Raw genomic sequence first — 16,777 nt, 5'->3', positions numbered from 1 at the left:
AGTACACAAAGGTTTAGCGCTCAATGAAGTTTCATCTACAGATAGGAAACACTGCTAGAAAACTATAGGTCACAAGTTTTTAGTGTTTGATTAGTATTACTCTCCCTTGATGGCTGATAACATATATACAATGCACAAACATTTTTCCCTCATAATGTCTAGTTGCGTAGCTTATTTCTAAAGAATACAGTATGAAGTATGGAGATCACTGTGGGATTCAGGTGTTGTAGTGGGATTAGACAACACAACAACAGTAGATTCTCACCCCAAAAGTGAACCGAGAGAATGCAACGTATATGTAATTACAGATCGCTGTAGTAATGATTGCAAATGTCACATGGACAAAAAACATAAGATGTTTAATTTAGGATCCATTTAACTTCTGATGTTACCATTAGACTGTCCTCACTGTCCTTCATTCGGTGTCCAGCTTTTTTAAGCACGACTCAAGATAAGTCGTCACTGCTACGCATAAGGTGCCCTGGCACATAGATCCTACAACATTGCACGCCATTGTATAGTGTCATATTAGGAGGCCTGCAATTCTTTTACAGAAGCTTTATTAATAAGTATCCTTTTCTAGTACTAGCCATTGTGATCTTTCTTCTACACCTCTTAAAACATATGGTCTTAATTCACAGTAGCCCAACTGATACCAAGAAGGAACAAAGCGTGAACATAAATTCTCCCCATGATATCCAGTGAATTATACAATATTGTCTAAATAGCAGCATTACAGTTCTAAGAAATCTTTACATTCTTGCACGAGGTACCATGTTCAGCCAAATTAATTATCTGGAAGGCAAGGAGGAGACGACCGATGCCCTCAGTTGCGCAACCAGCAGAATACTTGAGGAAGGATATCAACTGTTTGTTCAGACATGCTCAATGTAAACAGTTCAATAGTATAGAAATCGCAATGAGAATCTTAACGTGCACGTGTGCTTGTGTGTATGGAACAGTTATGCACACACACATAAAACACACACACCAAAACCATTTGTGGCATACGTTGTGATGCCACTGAAGACTGAGGATATGTTTCAGGCTTGAGACAACAGAAATGCTGCACACTTTAACTAACTGGGACAACTTTTGTGACACTTGTGCAAGAGGCAAGGTGAATGCATACATATTAATATGTTCACATTTAATGGGATGGCTACACACAGCGGCAGTTTAAAATGAAATCCCGTTTTTTCAAGTATATTATTAAAACTTGGTACTGTATCAGTAACGGAAGTAGCTCCCATTGTGCTACATGTCCACATTTCTCCAACAAAAGAAGCAAAATGACCAGCACTTTCCTTTGCTTTGTTCCTACTCAGCTTGTGCTGAAGTTCCTGTGTTTGGCACAACTTGATGTTGCCAAACCAATGACAGCTTCTTTGGCCATTTCGGGACTGATTCGGCAAGCATGTCTCTGCCTAAAAGGTCCTTAATAACACTATGCTGTATAACCATACACTTTTTATCCAAAGGTGATAGATCTCAGTAGCTGTATTTGTTTAGCTGTCTAACTGTGTTTTGCTGAGCAAATGAGGGTTTTGGAGGCACATCCGGTTTTATAGATGGTGTCCTCTTTATTCCCATACGAGGGAGAGTTCCGTGCCCCGTGTAACTGCTTTGCCGTGACAATGAAGTCTGTTGATGAACAATAACAGGGGTTCCTTGCATGTAGTCCATCCTTGGGTTAGGACTTGGAGGCATATAACCACCTCTATTAACACTGGACTGTCTTGAAATTAAAACACCATTTGGTGAGTTCATAGTTTTAGGCATTGCTGATATAGAATGCCTTTGTGAAGAGTTTTTATGATAACTTCTTTGTGATTCTAGAGATGCAATTTGTCCACTTGGGGTGGAAGGCACATCCACTCTTTTTGTTGGGCTATTCCGAGGAAGAGTTGATGTGGGGGAGTATAAGGATGCTTCCCTGTTTGGAACTTTAGGTGGTATTTCAGACATATTGCCCATTGTATCAAGCATTAAAGTTTGATGTGGAGGCTGATGGGAATTTTGATGAGCCACTTGAATATCTGCCATCAGAGCTTTGGGATTTCCTTGGGATTCATTGAGATGCTTTAAAAAGTCATTCAATGTATTTCTAGAATCCACAGCACGACGATCTCTTTTACTAGGCTGTTTTACCAAAGAGTGCTCAATATTGTGGAGTTTTTTATCCGATTTGTGTGCATTTGAATTAGAAAATGATGTATTATAATCATGTGTGGCATTTGGAAGAACAACTGCACTTGGGATTTGTCCGTGAGCTAAGGGTGAGTGGGGAGGTGGACTGGAAGGAAAAAATTGTGGACTTTTAAGAGGAATTTCTTTACGTGAAATGTTTAGGTTGCTTTGTGCCTTTTCCCATTGGTTTTTAATGGGCTGCAAGCTCTTTTGCTGAAGAACTGGAGTAGATTCCGGAGTAGGAAGTGCAGCTATTTCTGGAGGTTGACCTTGACTGTCCATCATAATGGATTTGGTGTCCCCAGTGGGTGGCAAATCCTTCCTACTTGTCAAAATATTGGTATAATGTTTAGGTGAATCAATGCTTTGCTGATATTCTTTAACTGGGCTGTCAAACAAGCCATTCAATTTGGCAAAACTTCCACTTGAGTCTGTACAGGATTGTGCAGACTCTGCATCTTTGTGTATCTTTCTGGATTTCCGTGCAAACATCTCCCGATAACAGTAGACAACCACTCCTGCAATAAATGCTCCAAGAACAAATGCAGCGAGGACACAAGTGATCAGGACATTCATATGGACCATTTGGTTAGATTCTCCTGACTGTACTTCCCATCTTACACCTGTTAAAATAAATAGATGTCAAATTTTACGAAATATCTGCACAATTTACATCAAATCAACAGTCTTCACACTGGTGGCAGCTCATTAAATGTGTTTATCTTAATCGAATCATTTGCATTCTGTTCTCATTTTCTTTCCTATCAGTCTTTGTGTCAATCAAGATAAAAAAAACAAATTGGAAAGGGTAAATGATGATGCTGGAAATAAAATCGACTGACAGCTGCAACAGACTTGGTGACAATGTTGTTTGTGCTTGGTATGTAGTATACAATATCAGGTAACAGTCTGCATAATGGGAAACCGAGAACTTCAAGTGTGATTTAAAGGGGTTTTTGCAAAATGATAAATTGGAATTACTGCAAAATGCTTGAAAAACTAGCAATTTTGCAGTTGACTTCTTACTAAATCGTCTCCGTTTTCAAGAATACATGAGGGTATGTGCACACGTTGCAGATTTCCTGCGGATCCGAGCGTTTTTTTCAGTGCAGAAACACTGCAGATCCGCAAGTGATTTAGAGTTCAATGTAAATCAATGGGGAAGAAAATGCTGTGCTAATGGTGCGGAAAATTCCGCATGGAAAATGCAGCGGAATCCGCACAGAAAATTCCACAGGGAAATCCACAATGTATGCACATAGCCTTAATTCATAATTTTATAACTTTACTTCTTGTCTATCAGTCGTGACCAGTCTCCTAGCCAAGGTGCACAGTGCTTACAAGTTGTTTGCTATAGAGCTTGTTAGCACAGCTATGAAGCAGGATGAATTGCAGGATCTGGCCAGCTTCATTTTTTCCACACTCTTCTGTTGCTGCAAAGGCAAATTATGCTCTGCTTGCAGGATTAGAGTGAGCACAGTTCTGGAAGGCAGCAATACTATACCGCTGGTTGGAACCGTCAATCATCAGGAGCCCACTGTCTGCCGGTAAACAGGATGCATAGAAGTTTTATACCCATAGTACAAAATATGATGTAAACCGTATCATGTTTCCTGAGTATTGGAAAGGCTATTATAAACAATGTTTCAAATAAATCATGTAAATTTGGATAAGGTGTACATAGGCTGCCATTGTTGGTTGCACAGGTCCTGCTTACACGAGACGATGTTCTGCTGAGAACGATGATATTTTATACAACACAAAAAATCATTTCACCGGATGAATGAGTGTTTTGCTCATTTGTCTGTTGATGGTCAGCCTGTTTAGATTTAGAGGGTCCTAGGAACTCTTGTTCATGATAATCTTGCAGTGTACATGGACTTTACATCTGCACTTCTAGTCACATTTACTTATGCTAATGAGATTTTAGCTGCTGTGATATTATTACATGGAGTCAAAGCTGAAAATGCAAAGCACGACCACTTAATAAGGCTGATGTAAAGTCAAGCAGAAAATCAGAAGGAAACAGCAAGGTTATTACCATAAGTGGACACACACTCGATTTTTGATTTCTTTACAGACAAAAATGCAACAATATCTAAAATTATGGTACAACCAATTATTCTTATCCAGTCCCTTCCAATGCAGCCAATTTAATTTGCTATATTTTACAGTGAATTTAGGATTGCCCTTGGAATGTATCAGTATTAACGCATTTAGTCATTTTTATGGTCTATAATTTTAGATAGTTTCATGCCATTCCCTGTGTAGTGTATGCATTGTTGATGTCATTCTGATCTGCATTACTAAGTTACAAGAATGAAAGAGCTGCTACTACAAATGATATTTAATGTCCCATCAAGTAAGTGACTGAATGTATCTACCTATACCATAAATAACTATATCAAGACCCCTACAAATTAGAAAGTAGCCTACTATGTCCATGTTGAGTTTTTAGCCCACTCTTATTTGCAGAACGGTTTTAATTAGGACGCACTTCCAACGTTCATATATGAACTCTCCATAGTCCTTCTCTGAATTTCTGTTGGGTCCATTTGGACTCATTTTAATTCTTAAAGAATAAAAAAAGAGCAAATACTGTCCACTCTTAGTTTTGTGACTGGTCCTCTTTAAAGAACAGAAATTATTTTGTATTGCAATAAGGGGCAATATTTGGAAAGGAGGTAACATATGTTTACAGCACAGCACTGCATATTATTAGTCCCTAAATATATTATTTCAGACACTAATGTGTGTGTGATGTAACCTAAAAAGAAAACATTCAGATTAGTATTCATTCATTTTTCGAGACTATCAGAAAGATAGGTTGGCAACCACAGACATAAAGAAGCAAAGTCTTTCACGAGCAGGAAAGACTCCAGTAAAAGTTTGAAAGTTAAACACATTTGGTGAAAATGAAAATGTCTGCTCTCTCGAGCACAATACTTCATGCTGCCAAAGAATATTTTACACCAAAAATTAGTGAATATTAAAACTCTAAAGAAGACTACGGTTAGTGGGAAGGCCTTTGAACATTTAGAAAGAAATGCTCCGGGTTAACAACTTTACTGGCAGTGTGCAAAGTAATTAGGAAACTTAAACACAAAACAAAACAAGAATCAAGAAAAGTAGAACTCAAAAATAACGTAGAAAGCAGAAAGTGGTGCTACAGAATACAATGAAACATACATGCACTCAAAAAGGTAGATTGGTATGTTTATAGGGTCCTGTGTGGTCACATATAAAATATTCAGCTACATGGATAAATGTCTACCTTCTATAACACAATGATATTGTTCGTTATAGGAGCTGAAGTTACAAAACTTTTCATGTCTAATGTTCAGTCCTACAGAGAAACTTCTTATAGCTTTGATTACATAATTAAAGGGGCTGTCCGGGACTTTTATATTGATAGACTATCCTTAGGATAAGTTAGCAATGTCGGGGTGCAACACCCGGCACCCCTGTCCATCAGCTGTTCCCGATATGCTGAGCTGCATAGCGTCACGGCATTTCCGACCCCTATTCAAATCAATATGCGGCGGATGTGTAGTACATGGCCGCGGCCACTATTCCACTGACGGAAATGTGCTGTGCAGCTCCGCAACTGTCTAACTTGGTAACTTTATTAACTCATAGCAAGCGCCAGGGCCTTGACGGTGACCAATATAAACATTCAAAGAAGGTATGTAGAGCAAATATGATGTGCAATAGAAAGAAATCATATCACATCATATACCGTATTTAAAACGGGAATATCATAATTGATGATGACAAAAAAAATTAAAATAAAATTCCATAAAATAAATAACATAAAACAAAATATAAATAATATGAAATATTTTTAAGGAAAATCATAAATACACTGCCATGACTGAGTGGAAACCTGCCAAACCTCCCATAGATACTAATTATTTAAAGTGCCTTATCACAAGAAGCTGAATTTCCACTCAGCCTAGCTAAGGCCACAGTAAAAATCAGCTTCAAGTCATCCAAAAAACAAAAGTACAATTCAGATGGGGCTAAACCTAATAAAAGTGGAGACAGCAGATTCCCACTCAGTTTATGTTCTTCCCCTTTAAGGCCTTACCATTTGGCACACCTGTTAATGTATCAATGTAATCAGAAGAGTTTGGGTCATCTTCATACACAAATTTCCGAGAACCAGTCATTCTGGGTTTCCAAGAACCAATCACTTTAGGAAGAATGACTGGACTGCTTGTCATTGTGGTTACAGAAGTGGAAGGTGCTTCAATGTCTGTGGTAGCAAACACATGTTTTATTACATTTTATTCCAAGGCACAGCTGCATTACAATGACCACACCAATATGTTATATAATGGCAGCACCAGGTGCAAGATGTACAGTCTGAAATCAGTACTAAACCTAGAAATTGATGTTGAAAGTAAGCAGGAGACACTGCTGCCCTGTTTGCTTGTCAGGCAGCAACAATTTCTGTATGTTGATTTTTTGAAATCCTGCAGCAAACACCGGCGTTTATCTCCTGTTTATCGGTGCCATTTTTGTATGAAGAACTGCTAAAATGGGGTGGGACTTAATCATCTTTGTTCTATTGAACTCATAGGGGGGAGGTTCCTGCTGCAGGAAGTTGTAGAGCCAGAGACAGGCTAGTGACACAAAAAAAGGAGGGCACGGCTGAGCTCCTGGGACCCATAGAAAATATTCATTTATATATTTTTCAGTCTTAAATGTAGGGAAATAAGTAATTAAGGGAAGAGGTGACGGGATATTTTTTTTTTTTTTTTTTTTTTTGTATTTTTTATGCCTTTCCAATGTCTGTAGTCATTTTAAGAAATCAAAAAGTAACAAAATGGGTTATACAGTGTTGTAGGGTACTCAGCCACTATAACAATCAAGCTACAGCTGTATCTATTACTGATACAGTGCCTGAGAAAATAACTTTTAATTTATACGCACACCCTTGGCGTGGCGCTTAAGAATTCTCATTTGCAAAATTGGGCTATTCCCACGCTTCTAATTGACAGTGCCAACTTCCCAGAATGAGTACTGTCTGAACGCTGCCAACGTGTGTCTGTGTGTGGCTGTGCACACATGAAGTAGCCACATGCATTATCCCACATCTCCTTTCTTCTGAGGACAGGTTGGGTTCACATATCTTTTGCCGCTACGTTTAGTGACTCCATCAGGGCTTATGGCCGAACCCCCGGACGTATGCGCTTACAGAGCCATTGACTAAAACGATGCAGACGGAGTCAATGTCTCATGCACACTAACTACTGGAGGCAGACAACAAGACACACATTGTGACTCCGTCTGCATCATTATAATCAATAACCACGCCCGAATCCTATTTTGTGGGGTTCAGTACGTAAGTCCTGATGGGGCCTCTGAACGTAGTGGTATACTCTATGTGTACCCAGCCTTAGTGTAGCGAGAGGCATAAGAGGAAAGGAGACAGGGAGGAGAGCACGTGTGCCGCTGCACGCAATCAGGCACTGTCAATCAGAAGTAGGGGGAGGGACTCATTATGCAAATGAGGAGGCGCAACAGTGCTCCAAACTTTTGGCCATGCCAAGGGTGCACTGAAACACTGCACCAGGGCTCTAGGAGTTGTATATTCCATTTTTGGGGTGAGGGTCTCCCTTTAGTGTAATGTTCTCAGTCCTTGTAACATATTTCTTCTATAAATGTTAGGAATGTAATGATATTTTATTTATACACATACTCTTTCAGGTCACGATGTGAAATAAAGTAATGTAATATTTTAGGGGGTTATTAACAGTAACATAGATGCAACAATTTAGAATGGTGACTGCCAGTTTGAGGTGTCAGAACTTCGTGAACACTTTATCTGCATTTCTCATATGTACACATGGAAGCTACACATATTAACATAACAGCAGACTCTGCTATCTTTTAAATTACTAATACTTTGAGTCAGTAAAGTCATAAATGGATCAGACAAACGTTGAAAGCCCAGCAATACACAAAAAAGGTACATATGCAATCAAAAATAGAGATGTTGTGGTGGGGCGTGGCTATGTAAGCCAAGAGAGAAGACGCACCTTTTGGAGGCTCCCATTATCCTGATCTGAATCCGGCCATTTATCCCCCTGAACTGCAGCTGCACCGGCTGAGGCGGTGCTCTGAAAGCTCGGGAGACCGGCGACCCCCCCGGGTGGCGGCGGTGGAACGCTGGAGAGCCGATATCTGTGGCGGTCTGGAGGAGCGGCGAGGTCCCTGGGCTGCGGCGGCCATCTTTAAGCGCGGCTCCGACGGGCGGGACGCAGTGCCGGCGGCGGCTGAAGCCGGGTGGATCCCCCGGGGAGCACGGCAGGCACTTACATACAGCGGGGACGCTGTGGAACATCGAGGAGCAGGAGACAGGTGCCGGGTCTGGAGCGGCGGGCGGGCCCTGGGAGACGGCGGCCATTACCACAGCGCACTCTCCAGCAGCAAGGAGAGAGGCGCTATATAGCAAGACTGCGGTGCATTCAGGAGGTGAGCTACCGGCCTGAAACACTAAAAGGGGCAGAGCGGTGTGCGCCCTGGAAAATTGGGCCCTGCACTCCCCTTATCAAAACCCCTGCTTGCACCATTACTTTGGAGGGATCGTTCCCCCCTCCCTGCTGTTCTTCCTGGGGAACTGTGGCTGCTCTGGGACACAGTGCCTGGGCAAACTCCTAAATTGATACATTTGCAGATATCTGAGACTCTTTGCTTGGTTTGCTGCCTCTCGGGGGTGCATCCCGGTGTTTGGCCCTGTCCGGTCTGCTAGTGGAGAATAGACTGCCATAATAATAAATTTGGTCATTTGGTGGGGATCTTCTGCCAATCACCATGCATCATCCTAAAGGAGCGGGGGCTGCTGACAAGTTGAGGAAATATGCCAGAGAAGATGCCCCAGATAATACACGCTCTCTCAGAAATAATCCCACGCAGAGTCAACGCAAAAATCGTCTTTCTGACAGCAATGAGGAGGGAGAACAAGACGAACTGACTCTTAAACAAGCATCTGAGCAGTTGATGCAGGCTATATCTCTCACCAGGTCCTCTCTCACTGAGAAAATAGAAGACGTGCATACTGAAGTGGGCCGTCTGCGACAAGATATACAAACTATGAGAGGGCGTATTTCAGAGGTTGAAACAAGGGTGTCTCAGATAGAGGACACCATTGCCCCAATGGAGGCTAAGTTATCAAAGGCCACTGGCTCTGTGAATGCCTGGAAGCAAAAGGCAGATGACCTGGAAAACAGGCTGCGCCGTAATAATATCCGAATTATTGGCCTACCAGAACGCTCGGAGGGTCAGCAACCTGAGCAATTTCTAGAGGACTGGCTTAAAACCTCCCTGGGAGACGGATTCTCCTCAACATTTTCTGTGGAAAGGGCCCATAGGGTCCCAACGAGACCTCTTCCTCCTGGAACTCCGCCCCGACCCTTTCTGGCACGTCTCCTTAACTGCAGAGACAGGGATGCAATTCTTCGCTTGGCAAGGCAGAAGGCCCCTATTAAGTTCAATAACGCCACTATATCAATCTTCCCGGACTTCTCTATGGAACTTCAAAAGCAGCGAGTTCGATTTATGGAAGTCAAAAAGCAGCTCAGGGATAAAAACATCATTTACTCCATGCTTTATCCAGCTCGACTCCGTATTGTTCATGAAGGCTCCTCCCTGTTCTTCACTGACCCGGCGGAGGCGGTCGAATGGTTACGGTCATACAAGGGGCCTAGTACCCCGGACTCTTGAGTAGCTCTTTCTATCTGATGGCAACACAATCTAGAGCTCTCTATGTGGGTGCTGAGTTTGTCAACTATACCGGACGCTGATTCCAGTGAGGGTATCCCCTATTCTACTCAACTATAGGAGTGTAGGATTACACTCCTCCACTGTTCAAATGTTGTTTGGTTTGGTATTTTACACCAGTTTCAATTTCAATTGTTTGTTATGTTTATTAGTCGCCAGTGATAACCTTATGCTCTGTATGATGTTCCTGATTCCCGCCCAGGCTGTGGTGTATGTTATGCCTTTTCCCGAACGTAGATATGGGATCTGAGATTGTATGTATGACGTGGAACATACGGGGTATTAAGACTCCTCGAAAGAAAATTAAGGTATTTTCACAAATTAAAAGGTATCATCCACATATTGTAGCACTTGTGGAGACGCATTTGACCAGAGACACAGCTAAGTGTACGCAAAAGCCGTGGGTGCAGTGGTCCCTTCACGCATTTCACACCAGTTACTCCAGAGGGGTCTCCCTGTTGGTACATAGGAATGTCAGGTGGGAGGCTAGAGAGTCACGACGCGATCCCGAGGGTCGCTTTGTTTTTGTTCATGCCTTTATTAATATGAAGGAATATGTGATATTATGTGTTTATAACCCACCCCCGGCCGGCATATCGGTTCTCCGCATGGCACTGGGTTTCTCCCTAAATTATCCTAATGCTAGTGTTATCTGTATGGGAGACTTTAATTTAGTCATGGATAATCTTGAAGACAGACTGAGACTAGACGGCGAGATGTCAAGGGGGTCCCTTTCTCAATCTCCCTCTCAATTGGCATCATTTATGAACGGTAGCGGATGGTTAGACCTATGGAGAATACGTCACCCTGAGATAAAGGAATATACTTGTCATTCTTCAACTAGACAGTCTCTATCCCGTATAGATTACATATTTGGATCTAGCGACCTAGCGCTGTGGGTGAATAGTGTCGAACATGGTAACAGGGGGATATCAGATCACAGCCCAATTGTTCTCAAACTTAAATACGGTCAGTCAAATAATAATATACCTTGGAAATTGAATCCCTTCTGGCTGAAACTAATAGATGCTAGTGATAGAACGGTTGATCAGTTAAACTGCTTTGTCTCTACTCACCCAGACCCCTCGAATCTCAATCTGTTCTGGGACACTCTAAAGGCATATTTGAGGGGATGTCTGTCCTCTACAATCTCCTATATAAAGAGGGTGACGGCGGGGGAAGATGACGAGATTGAGCGACGGCTGAAGGACTCGGAAGCCGCCTATGTGGCCAATCAAACTAACGGCAACAGGGTGGAGTGGCTCACTTCCCAAAGATTATACACCCAAAATATAGACACTAAATCAAAACGTAAATTATTTTTTACCCGTCAGTCTTATTTTGAAATGGGGAATCAGGCCAGTAAACTCCTAGCTTTTTTGGTACGTCAGCATAACACCTCCAACACGGTACTACAGATTCGGACACTCGATGGTTCGTTGGTATCCTCCACCGAGGAAATTCTTCAAAGTTTTTGTAATTACTATAAGTCACTGTACAAATCGGGTAGTGGTCTTGGGGTCCCTGAATGTATAGACTATCTATCAGACATGGCATTCCCCTTACTGAGCCCAACCCAGCAAGCTTTTATGGAAGCCGAGTTTACTCTGGAGGAGGTGGAACAGGCTATAATGGATATGGCCACCGGGAAGGCCCCTGGACCTGACGGGTTTCCCGTTGAGTTCTATAAAAAATATCGGGACCACCTGGCACCACTCTTATTGAAGGTGCTTCAGAATATATGGGAGGGAGAAATTATGCCTGAAACATTTTATGATGCAAATATCATTGTACTTAAGAAGGAGGGAAAGGACCCCTTGGAATGTGGATCATATCGCCCCATATCATTGGTGAACGTAGATTATAAAATCTTCACTAAAATATTGGCCACTAGACTAAATACAATCATATTAGATCTTATACACCCAGATCAAACAGGCTTTATGCCTGGGAAAAGTACCTCTATTAATATTCGGCGGGTCCAATCAGTGATTCAATATAGCTCCCTAGAATTGGATAATAACTGGGCTCTGGCATCCCTAGACACAGCTAAAGCGTTTGACTCCCTTGAATGGCCTTTTCTTTCTGCATGTCTGCAGAAATACGGTTTTGGAGATAAATTTATTAGAGGGATAGATACACTATATAGGAATCCTAGGGCACGGGTAATTGTGAATAATTCTATCTCTGATTCTTTTACTTTACATAGGGGAACCCGTCAGGGATGTCCTCTGTCCCCGGCCCTCTTTGCCCTCGCGATAGAAGCATTGGCAATACGCATAAGGTCTTCCACGGATATCAAGGGAATAAGTATTGCGGATCGTGTAGACACCATCGGTTTATATGCTGATGATATGATCATATTTATGGATAAAACAGAAGAAACACTACCGCGAGTAATAACGACTATAGATAATTTTAGCAAATTCTCTGGTCTCTATATCAATTGGGATAAGTCTGCTCTGATGCCTCTGTCTCATGCGCCGATGCCCCGTCTCGAAAATCTCTCGTCACTACCTGTAGTCTCCAATTTCAAATATCTAGGAATACATATGTCTCAATATAGTCAGCTGGACCTACGACTTAATATTTATCCACTATTGGACCTGGCCAAATCTAAATTCATAGCTTGGAGCAAACTCCCTCTCTCCGTTGCAGGTCGCATTAATTTAGTTAAGATGATATTGCTCCCCAAATTTAATTATTGTCTCCAACATAGTGCTGTGCCAATACCCAAATCTTTTTTTGCAAACTTAAACTCCCTGACCACGTCCTTTATATGGGGGAAGACTAGACCCAAACTCAAGCTATCTACTCTACAGAGACCGACAAGGGGGGGAGGGGCAGCCTTACCAGACTTTTATCTATATTATCTTGCTGGGCAGGCTAGGGCGATAAGCAAATGGATGCCTAGCAACTCCCTACCTAATTCAGAAAGCCATATAATCCATTCTGCCCGTATTGACTGTCCACTGGGTTTTTTGGAAATGGAGAAAGTCAGTGCTCCCCGTTTGCTGCCATTGCTTCGACAAGCGAGATTAATATGGAGACAAATTAAAAAAGTTATTAAATATACAGATATAATAGCCGAAATGCCACTGTGGTATAATAGTTATTTTCCAGAATTACTAAATCACCCGTCTACTGAGTTCTGGATCTCATGTGGTGTTCTCTCGGTAGGTAATTTGTATAACCAAGATGTTTTTGTGTCCTTTGAACAATTGCGGGATACCTGCAATATCCCAAGATCTCAATTCTTCCGTTATTTACAGCTGAGGTCAGCTTTCCAGTCACATATGCGAAATGCAGGTGCAGGTCGAGCAATTTCATCTTTACCCCTTATAGGCATTCTCAAATCACAGGGTCCTCAGGGGCTCATTTCCTCTTTATACACATACCTATTATCCGTGGGAGATGGGCTCACTATTAACACCTTAAAAAAGAAATGGGAGGGACTCCTTCCCGATACACTGGGAGAGGAGTGGGAAGATATTTTGGAATCTCCAACTAAAGTTTCTCCCTCAGTTAACAATAGGATGACCCAGCTATATATTACATATCAGACTTATCTGACTCCGACACGACTTTTTAAAATGGGCCGCCTTCAGACGTCAGACTGCTTACGGTGTCACGCACATGATGCGGATTTTACCCACATGATATGGCGGTGCCCGGTAATCCTTCATTATTGGAAAGAAGTCACGACATTGTTAACGTCTTTATTGTTAATCCCTGTCCCACTTGAACCATTGACTTGCCTATTTGGGGTGTGGGATACAGAGACCTGGGATCACCATACTGGGATCTTCCTTCGAGAAACGCTCTTCTTAGCACGAAAGGTACTGGCATTAAGGTGGATGGGTAGCTCCTCCCCGTCTCTCAGAGCTTGGATTGACCTGGTGAACTCGGTTATCCCATATGAAAGAACACTGTACCATAATAGAGGATGCCCAGGTAAATTCGAAAAAATTTGGGGTAGATGGAACTCATCTCATCATACTCTGTAGTCTGCGTGGATTAGATATATGCACGGGGAGGGGGGCATGGGGTTTGGGGACATCGTTGCAGAGCAAACTTGAATCTGTTTTCTTTTGGCGACTTATTACTAAAGGTTAAAGTTGTTTAAGTTGTATAGTAGGTATTTTGTAGGTACTAGTGATTCAACATGCACAGTCTATTGCCTCTGAACTTTGGATGCGATGATGTTTGTAATCATTTGTATCTGATGGTATGTTTAATAATGATAAATGTAATATGTGCAATGTTTGTCTATTCTGAAATTAATAAACGAATTTAAAAAAAAAAAAAAAAATAGAGATGTTGTATGGAAAATGTCACTGTCATCTATAACTAATAGATGAGAAACACGACTTGACAAATGTATGGGGAGCTGTAATGAAAGCTGGCTGGCTTTCATGCTGTGGAAATGTCACATACTAATTAAGACTTTTAATAAAAGATTTGACGCATCAATCAATGACGGGCAATTGGGTATCATGCGGTCACACATAGGTGAATTGCTTTGCTTCTTAAAGAACAAAAATAACAAAACAAAAAAGGACAGATATCTATCCTTGCAATTAGTGAGTGCATGAGGTTGAAGCACAAAAATGAGGCCAACTGCGAAAGGGGTGGGTGGGGGGTCATAAGAGCAGAAAATGCTGAACCGAAAGATAAAAGGCAGTTAATTTTAGATAAAATTAATAAAACTAACCAGATGTTGGATCGCCAAATATTTTGTAATCTGGTGTAGTTGTAGTAGACATTTTTTCTAAAATTAAAGGAACAGGTCATCAGTAAAAGAAACGAATCCAAACAAAAAGTTCAAATGTTAACGGAAAGCAAAAAAAAAAAAAATTGGGTTATTAATCATAGATTCTTTTTCCTCTATGTCCTTAAGCAGTTGCACATAGTCAAAGAAGAAAAAAAAAAAAAAAAAAAAAAACATTTCACTACCACTATTAAATGTAAAATAGCTTAGCCAATGAAAAAGAAAAAAAAAAAGTAGGTTAAGGTCAAAAGGTGGTATGTGCATTATGGGAGCACGGTATTCTACTTCTACGAAGCACAAACTAAAGGGCTGTAATGAGCAATCAGTGGTTGGCCCTTACCATGGCAATCACCAAGCTGTGCCGTGTTACCATGTTCCACATCCTGTTCATATCCGAAGCTGCAGGGAAGAAATCAAGATTTACGGAGGAGTATTAAAAGAGCAAAAAGATGGCACACTTAAATATATGAGAAATACATTCTAGCAGCAAATACCAAAGCGACAAAATATTGTGTAAACATAGAAAGCCAATTTATGCTTGTTTGTACAGGAGATTGGCTTTGTGATAATTAATAGGAATCTCCGGAGGAGCAATATTTTACCTCCCAACTGGATTCAAAGCAGATATTACAATTCCCGCTAGGATTAATGTTTTCTGTCTCCAAAGCATTACGATGGAAATACAATATAAAATACACAGAGTAATTTTTATCGCCAAGTACAAATAATTTCAGTCGCATGTCCAGGCATTGTGGTAGAAGGCCGAAATCCATAATCCTAATAAAACAGTTTACATATTCCCATAATCTCCGATATATCACCACCGTTAGCAGTAGGAGTGTAATCACACTTACAACATGCCAGGCTTGACTCTGCCGCAGGTTTCATGGTTTAGCCAAGCGCAGTAAGGGTCTCTTGAACCGATACACGACCTGTTTGTTAATGAGAATGCTTTTATCAAGGATTTGTTATGGAACCAGCAGCAATATGCAACCTCAAAGGAAAATTTTACATACTTTTTGCATGAGCCATAACGGTCACAACGACTCAGTGGGAGCCTGATAATGCAACTTGAAAAGGCCACGAATAAGGCATGGTGATCTTTGTCCATTTGCAAGGATAAGACTCTGCGGTCCTCATCACTGTCACCGTAACACCTGCAGGGATGAAATCACGCAATCCATAAATATGAAAGTATAAGAGAGAAATAGGAACGAATAATGAGAGTAAATCAAAATTAAAGACTGGAATAATACTGGGTGAAGACTTCCTACCCACTCATGGATGATGTGATAATGACAAAGGCTGTCTGATAGTCCAACTTTATGATAAAATATAGACTCAAGAAAAAAAATCAAAGCGGTGTTCATTTTCAGATCTGGGACATAAAAAACATATTAATTGGAAATGCCACAAATGTCCAAAAAATCAGGGTGTCAGTGCTGGGACTCGCGTTTATCTCATGAACGGGGCAATGTCATGCAGTGTCAGGAATGGAGAGGGGTCACTAAATATCATGGTTGGGCTCATCTGGTTGGGTACCCAAATGTAGAATAAATTAAATACAGCACTCCGAACTATGCAATTATGAAGTAATATGCAGATTTATAGTAGTGCCAGCATGTCTAGCTCCAATATGTACAATGGCCAACGTTTCGGTTACCCATGAACCTTGGTCATAGTCAGTCTGTATCTGAGAGCTTCTCTTGTTGTGCTGACCAGAAAAATGAAATGGAGAGATGGTGGCAAATGTGCAACTCTTGATTCAATTGTATGACAGCTCTGAACAGAACATGCTGCACTTGTGGGACTTTTCTGGCCTATCCTGCCAATTGTCAGGCTTGTGCAAGTGACAGGCCTCAGTGACATTTTGCCGATAATGATGCATCATAATGTCTTCACGCTGTCCAGTTATATTGTTGCCACTATGGTGATTAAAACTTCAGGCAGCTGAGATATTAACAAGGCATATAGGTGTAAGGCCTACTCTATACACAGAGCATAAGAGGACTAGAGACCGGCAACAAC

General features: G+C 41.3%; 1 protein-coding gene across 5 annotated transcripts in view; it reads right to left on the bottom strand.

Moving 5' to 3' along the window:
- Nucleotides 1-339: 339 nt before the first annotated feature.
- The window catches only part of SEMA6D (semaphorin 6D), a 93,434-nt gene continuing 76,996 nt past the window's right edge, over nt 340-16,777 (bottom strand). The window contains exons 14-19 of one of the 5 annotated variants that reach the window (XM_069766012.1): nt 15,766-15,906; nt 15,604-15,681; nt 15,090-15,148; nt 14,693-14,749; nt 6,281-6,448; nt 1,344-2,813 (exon numbers count right to left, since the gene is read on the bottom strand). In XM_069766012.1, coding sequence (XP_069622113.1) covers nt 1,492-2,813; nt 6,281-6,448; nt 14,693-14,749; nt 15,090-15,148; nt 15,604-15,681; nt 15,766-15,906 — 1,825 coding nt within the window. In that variant the 3' untranslated portion in view covers nt 1,344-1,491. Of the gene's footprint in view, nt 2,814-6,280; nt 6,449-14,692; nt 14,750-15,089; nt 15,149-15,603; nt 15,682-15,765; nt 15,907-16,777 lie in introns of all 5 variants that reach the window. The other 4 variants (XM_069766013.1, XM_069766015.1, XM_069766014.1 and 1 more) reach the window with 4 other exon arrangements.

Source organism: Ranitomeya imitator, chromosome 4, assembly GCF_032444005.1.
Source record: "Ranitomeya imitator isolate aRanImi1 chromosome 4, aRanImi1.pri, whole genome shotgun sequence".
Taxonomy (NCBI): Eukaryota; Metazoa; Chordata; class Amphibia; order Anura; family Dendrobatidae; genus Ranitomeya; species Ranitomeya imitator.
The sequence above is the reverse complement of the archived record's forward strand: the minus strand, read 5'-3'. Positions and strand labels throughout refer to the sequence as shown.